General features: G+C 42.9%; 1 protein-coding gene across 2 annotated transcripts; it reads left to right on the forward strand.

The window, feature by feature from the left end:
• The first annotated feature begins 130 nt into the window (after positions 1-130).
• LOC110542769 (synapse-associated protein 1-like) lies at positions 131-6,218 on the forward strand. 2 transcript variants are annotated; one of them, XM_060375282.1, is made up of 3 exons: positions 131-947; positions 1,397-1,468; positions 1,723-5,145. In XM_060375282.1, the coding sequence occupies exons 1-3, from the start codon at positions 743-745 to the stop codon at positions 1,746-1,748; spliced, it is 303 nt and encodes a 100-aa protein (XP_060231265.1). In that variant the 5' UTR covers positions 131-742; the 3' UTR covers positions 1,749-5,145. The 2 variants fall into 2 exon arrangements, with proteins under 2 accessions (XP_060231265.1, XP_060231263.1); XM_060375280.1 differs by lacking the exons at positions 1,397-1,468; positions 1,723-5,145 and adding an exon at positions 5,778-6,218.
• Positions 6,219-7,202: the final 984 nt, after the last annotated feature.

Consider the following 7,202-nt stretch of genomic DNA (forward strand, 5'->3'; position numbering starts at 1 on the left):
GTGAGTATATACCATGTATGTCTTTTTGCTTCCGGGACAACTCACTCAGGATGATCCTTTCCAGATCCCACCATTTACCTGCAAATTTCATGATTTCCTTATTTTTCATTGCTGAGTAATATTCCTGTTTGATTTTTAACGTTATGGTTTTGACACCAGGTGTCGTGTAGACCAGGTTGGCCTACATCACCGTGTACATAAGGCTGCCCTTGAACTCTCAGTCCTCCTCCTCTCATCTGCCAGATGCAGGGATTACTGTTATGCGGCATTATTCCCAGGTTTGGTTGACTTAGCCTCTTGAGAGAGGCTGGGGTCCTCCATTCCCCAGGGTGGGGGCGTCGCCCGGTGCAGCTAGACCTGCAAAGGCGAGGCTGTGTTTTCGAGGGAATGACAAAATGAGACCAGGTAGGACAAGCCCCGAAAGAGATGCTAGCCTCCCACTTGGCAAGGTGGTGAAAGAGTCAAGCGGCAGGGGCGGAGCGCGGCTGCTCGCGGAAAGCCCTTTGGCCCTTTGCCTCTTCTCCACCAGCACCAGGGAGCGGGGGGCGGAGCCTGCGCCGGACGTGACGCCTAGGCGGCCAGCTGGGGCGATGTCATAATGGGTGGGCCCAGGGCAACTGACTTGGGAGGTGTGGCTTCACTTCCAGCCAGTCTCCCTGGGACTCCGCGCGCGGTCAGGTCACCCAGCGCTTAGCGGCAGGCAGATCTTTTGGGTGAGGGGACCCCTGACCCTGCCGGCGGGATGTTCCGAGGGCTGAGTAGTTGGCTGGGCTTGAAGCAGCCCGAGGGGCCCCGGGCGAGGGAAGAGCCGCCCCGCGGGGACGAGCTGTCGGCGGGAGACGCGCCTCCCGAGGAGAGCCCGGAGCCGCCTGCGGAGCCCACCGAGGAGGTGGAGCAGCAGCCTGCAGAAGAACCAGAGCTCTCCCACCAGGACGCTGGACTCGGCAGTGAGTCCGCCCGGGCACCTGAGGTTGGGCTGGGAGGGGCCGCCGGGATGCAGGTGTGTGAGGAGGGAGGTTGCTCTTCCCGGGCATGGGACACTTGGATGAGGAGCTGGGCGTCGCCAGCGCATCACCAAGCAGTGCAGTCCTGTCTTCGCGTCTCTTCCAAGTGCCTAAGAACTTGTCGCTTTCCTGCCAAGTTGGTATGCATGGGCAGCCCGGGCTGGGGAAAGTGGCACCGCTGTCCTGGGGGGTTTGACAGGGAATTCAAATACTTGCCCATCTGAATCTCCTCCACCTCCGTCTCCCAGCTACAGTTGGTTGAGAAAATGCCTTTGGTCCCAAGAAAGGGCTAAAAGGTATTTGTCTCCATTAACTTGCTTGAATTTGTCAAGCTTTAAGCCATGTGTTTTTTTGGTTTTGTTTTTGTTTTTTGATGCATGGTCCAATTTCAGCTCAAGATGGTTTTGAACTGGAAGTCAAGAATGACCTTGATCCTCCCTCCCCTGCTTCCCAGTTGCCTCCTGGTCAGTATTTTACCCCGTCACGTGCACGCAGCAGGACCTTTTTTTCTTGAGGTGGGTGGGATAGAAGCTGCAAGTTGTCTGCCATATTCAAGTTCTATTGCTAGATCTTTGGTGAACAAGAAATACCTTATTTCTCCTAGTCACCATCCCCAAGGGGTTGGGAGAAGAAGCCCAGCATTTTACTGATACTGAGCAGTACAAGTAGAATTTGAGCCAAAAGTTCACCTCATTTTAAAGCCAATAATTTTTCCAAGTTTATAGGGATGTTGTGAGAATATAAACACCTGCTACAGCAAGAAAGTTTGGAGAACCTTCGGCTGGCTTCAATAATCAAAGAATGAGATTTTGGGAAGCTGGGCCCGATGCAGAAGTAAACAAGCTAATTGCAACAAATAACCTATTCTAAATTCAGCAATGTCTTTTTTTGTTTCTTGAGTCAGTGTTATATAGCCAAGGCTGACTTCAAACTCATGTGGCTAAGGATGTCCTTGAACCCTCTCTCTCCAACCTGTTTGGATTCCTGGAGTTCACCACTACACACCCACTAAATTTATAAGATTTTAAAGGTCATCCAAGCAGATTCCACATGCCAAAGAGAAAAAGAAACAGAGTTCAATAGGAAAGGCCCTAATGTTCAAAAAGATTGCCTATGAGGTAAAGGGTTCTGGAAAATAGGCACACTATTAATTTTTAACAGTACAGCAATTCAGCCAAGACTCCCAAAGAGTGCACATGGAAATAAATCTGTGAATCTGCGAACTCACTTGAAAGAGAATGAATATTTATAGCATAAAAAATTGGGAAAGAGTGAACTGAAGTATTCAAGGAATGTGAGAAGACCGGAGTTTATAGTTGGGACAGATTAATGTGGGATAAAACTGAGGTTTGGTAGAACAGGCATGTGTCCACAGTCTCTTGGGGTCTTAGGAAGTTCAGTAGTTCAATGCCAATTAAGAAGTTTGTTCCATCAAAGAGAAAACCCAGCATGATGGTGGTGACACTCACCTTTAATCCCAGCACTCAGGAGGCAAAGACTGACATATCTCTGAGGCCAGCCCTGGTCTATCTGCACAGTGACTTCCAGAACAGCCAGGGCTAAACAAAACCCTGTTTTTTGTTATTGTTTGTTTGTTTGTTTGTTTGTTTTAAAAGGCCGAGGCCAGCAATCTTAGGTATTCAAGATGCTGAGGCAGGAGGATCACTGGACCTAGACCAGCCTGAGCTACCATGTGAGGTCAAGTATGCCTTGACAACTTAGTGAGACCTTATTAGTAAAAGCAAGAACTAATCCCCCTGTCTGTGCCTCTCAAGTGCTAAGATTGTGGGTAGGCACCATCATGCCTAGCTAAAATTTCCCTGAATCATTTTTAGGACTGGGGACACATGCTAAGCCCATGAGCCATTTATCCTGCCATCTTTCCTCATAGGTTTCTCCAGTGTCTCCCTGTTGGTGGTGTTTTGTTTTTGCTTTTTCCTCCCCAGGTTGCCTTGATGTTCAGGGAGGCTGAGTTTAGGTAGATCCTCCCCACCATTGCTTGGGAATTTTAAATTTTAGGATAAATGAAAGCTCTTGCTTCTATAATGTAAGTGACTTTAGGAAAATGTGAAAGTTCTACTTCATATACAAAGTTTTTAAAAGCCAGAGAAATTCTTAGAGATATTTTATTTCTGTGTATATTAGTCCTAAAAATAGTTTTTCTCTTAGAAGTTTGTGTGTGTGTGTGTGTGTGTGTGTACATACTTTTCTTCATTGGGTTGTGGGATTTTTTTTTAAATTTTTATTTAATTTCAATTCATGTTCTATGTGAAGGTGTCAGATCTCTTAGAATTGGTGGTACAGTCAGTTGTGAGCTTCCATGTCGTTGCTGGGAATTGAACCCGGATCCTTTGGAAGAGCAGACAGTGCTCTTACCCACTGAGCCATCTCTCATGCCCAGGTTGTGGGATTTTATTGTCTTTGTTTGTTTCTGGGTTTGTTTTTGTTTTTTTTTCTTAGTGTATTCCAAGGCTAGTCTCAAATGTCCTACCTTGCTGAGGCTGTCATGAACTCCAACTTTACCTCCCAAGAATAATCACTGAGTAGTAAATTTTGCTACACTAAGCTTGGCTCCTACCTGTATTTTGAAAATGACATTGATTATCTCTGAGCCTGATTCCCAGTAAGGAGTTTCTTTAGACCTTTGAAGTCTTCTGGAGTCCCCTGAGAGCTTTGTTAAACAAACATGTGTTGAATCCCTACCCTACCTGCAAGATTGGATCCTAAGTACTTGCTGTTTAGGAGTCACCTATTTAGATATTTAAGCCACTTATTGTTAACATTACCAATAGTGAACACCAAATTTACATTCTGTCCCATCATTTCAAGCAAACATATTGCTCCTTGCTCCTTCTTCCTGATAAACATGGGCCACAGGAATTTCTGAGGGCTACACAGAGAAACCCTGTCTTCAGTAAGTAAGTAAGTAAGTAAGTAAGTAAGTAAGTAAGTAAGTAGATAGATAGATAGATAGGTAGGTAGGTAGATAGATGATAGATAGATAAAATGTTCTTAGAACTGATTATATTATATTATAAATTATTATTTTATTATCTGAGCAAGTGAAGTGGCTCATAGAGTACCAATGTTTGCCATCAACCCCCAACCCCTGACACACACATATATACAATGAAGTTTTTATTTAAAAGTGAGAGGACGGGAGTGGTGGCTCAGCAGTGAAGGGTGCTCACTCCTCTTTGCCAACACTCTCACATCAGGTGCCTCACAACCCCCTATAATGCCAGATCCAGGAGATCCCATGTGCTTTGACTTCTGAGTTTATCTGTGTGCATGTGGTTCACATAAAGTCCTGTAGGCACACATATACACATAAAAATAAGTGAATCTTTTTAAAGTGTTAAAGCCGTGTATACGTAAATATTAATGTTTAATTCTTTGTTGTGTATGTTAAGCAGGTGACTTTTAAGGTATTTGAATTATATTTCAATAAACCTGTTAGGAGTTGGGAATAGTTTGGGCTTGTGAATTTGAAGTCCAGGATCTGAATAAAATGTAAATATAGGTTAGTAATGAGAACTGAACGACAGGGAATTCAGAATTATAATCAGTTCCTCTCTTTATTTGCAAAGATCCCTGGTACACTCAAAATGGTAGGGGAAGTTCAGTACTAGCAGAGCTACATAGTGAGAGACGCTGATTCACAAACAAACAAGCAAAAAGAGTAGACTTAAACCTAAAATCAGGCACACAGGTCACAGTGGTGCATGCCTGTAATCCCAGCACTCAGAGAATCAGAAGCAGGGGGAATCTCTGTGAGTTTGAGTCCATCCTGATCTACAGAGCAAGTCTAGAAATGCCAAGGCTACACAGAGAAACCGTGTCTCACTAAATAAATAAATAAATAAATACAAAGAGAAAAATACTCAGTCATCATCAACAATTACCAACCCAAGGACAGGCTTGTTTATCTATATTCACAACAGTTTTTCCACTTATGGTATCAGTCTTTTATTTCTATGTTTATGTGTGTGTTGCCTGCCTTTTTTGTACTATATACCTGCTTGGTACCTGTGAGGCCAGAAGAGGGTGGAAGATCCCCTGTGACTGAAAGGTCAGGTAGTCATGAGCTACCCTTGTGATGCTGGCAATTGAACCTTGGTGAGCACCCAATGTTTTTTTGTGTTTGTCTGTTACTTTCTTTTCTTCTTTCTTTCTTTCTTTCTTTCTTTCTTTCTTTCTTTCTTTCTTCCTTCCTTCCTTCCTTCCTTTCTTACTTTCTTCCTTCCTTCCTTCCTTCCTTCCTTCCTTTCTTTTCCTTCCTTCCTTCCTTCCTTCCTTCCTTCCTTTCTTTCTTTCTTCCTCTCTTTCTTTCTTCCTTCCTTTCTTTCTTTCTTCCTCTCTTTCTTTCTTTCTCTCTTTCTTTCTTTCTTTCTTTCTTTCTTCCTCTCTTTCTTTCTTTCTCTCTTTCTTTCTTTCAAGACAAGGCTTCTCAGTGTAATAACCCTGGTTTTCCTGAAACTCCACTTGTAGACCAGGCTGCCTCAAAGTCACAGAGATCCACCTGCCTCTTGAATGCTGAGATCAAAGACATATGCCACCACACCTGATGATATTAAATACTAAGCCTTCTGTTACTAACCCCTCTGGTACTAATTTGAAGCAATTTCTGACCATGTTTCAATTTTGTCCTCCAACATTTTCATCTGACTCTTAAAAATCAAAGAACTTGAAAACCTATGCTAACAGTCACATGATTATATTATTACCACAATTTTATTTTATTTAGTTTTATTATATTTTATTTTGAGACAGAGTTTCTCTGCGTAGCCTTGGACTCACTTTGTAGACCTGGCTGGCCTGGAACTCACAGAGATCTGCTTGATGCTGCCTGTGTGAATGCTGTAAAGACCTGCACCACTGTGGTAGGCTAAAAATCATTTTATTAAAAGAATAATGTGTCGATCCACAGATGAATGGATAAACAAAATGTGGTACTACATATGCCCGCAATGGTATACTATAAAAAGAAGAAGAACATGCTCTAGCATGGATGACCTTTTAGGATATTATGCTTAAAAGAGAGTCCAATCTTATCAGGAGTGATTGCTTAGCAGTTGAGAGCACTGGCTGCTCTTCCAGAGGTTTAAGTTTCAGTTCCCAACCAGCTTACAACTATACCTCCAGTTACAAAAGATCTGACACTCTCACAGAGGCATACATACAACTTTTTGTTTTACTCTTTTTCTTTTTCTTTTTTTGGGTGGGGGTGCACAAAACCAATGCACATGAAATAAAATTTAAAATTGGCAATAAAAAAAATTGCCAATCTTGAGTTGGTTGGTTGTGGCACATACCTTTAATTTCAACACTCAGGAGTAAGAGGCAAGGATATCTGAGTTACATTGAGGACAGCAAGGTCTACACAGAGAAACCCTGTCATGTAAGACTTTTAAAATAGGAGGAGGAGGAGAAGCCAGTCATAAAAAGACAAATACTGTGTGATCATACCAATTTCTACTGCTCTATGGACAGGGGTTTGAACCTAGGGCCTCAGTCCTTAGGCAAGAGATCTCCTGCTCTAGCATTGGCAGCACCTCATCCTGAAAAAGATGTATGTACAGTAGTCAGGCCCATAGACATGCAGTAAAGTGATGTTTTCTAGAAGCTTAGAGGCAAAGAATGGAGTTAAATTAAGAATGTAACTTGTAAGGTGACAAGTTCTGGAGGCAGGTTGCAAAGGAATGGAATGTGCTTAATGCTACTGAATTGCTGACTTCAAAATGAATGCTGATAAGTTTTGTATATGACTACAATTTAAATAGAATTTCACAATTCTTTTCTCTCCTGGGCTCCCAAGGGTCCAAATTGCCATGTGTATACATGTCATGATTTTGTAAATGTGTTTGCTGAATTAATATCCAATTAAAATGCACATGATGGACTGTGGGCATGTACCTCGATTGGTAGAGTACATTTAGCATGGAGAAGGCACTGAGTTTGATTCCCAGAACCAGATAAGAAAGGCTTGGTGAATGGGGCACAGGATTCAAGACAAGACTAGACTAGTTACTAGAAACCCTATCTTTAAAAGAAAAAAGACCCCACAGTGTGTAACTTTGGATGTCCCATGTAGACCTGGCTGACCTCAAATTCACAGAGATCTCCCTGCCACACACAAGTGCTGGGATTAAAGGTTTGTGGTACCATTCCAGGATTTATCCTGCTGTCTTTATTTAG

Source organism: Meriones unguiculatus, chromosome X, assembly GCF_030254825.1.
Source record: "Meriones unguiculatus strain TT.TT164.6M chromosome X, Bangor_MerUng_6.1, whole genome shotgun sequence".
Lineage (NCBI taxonomy): Eukaryota > Metazoa > Chordata > Mammalia > Rodentia > Muridae > Meriones > Meriones unguiculatus.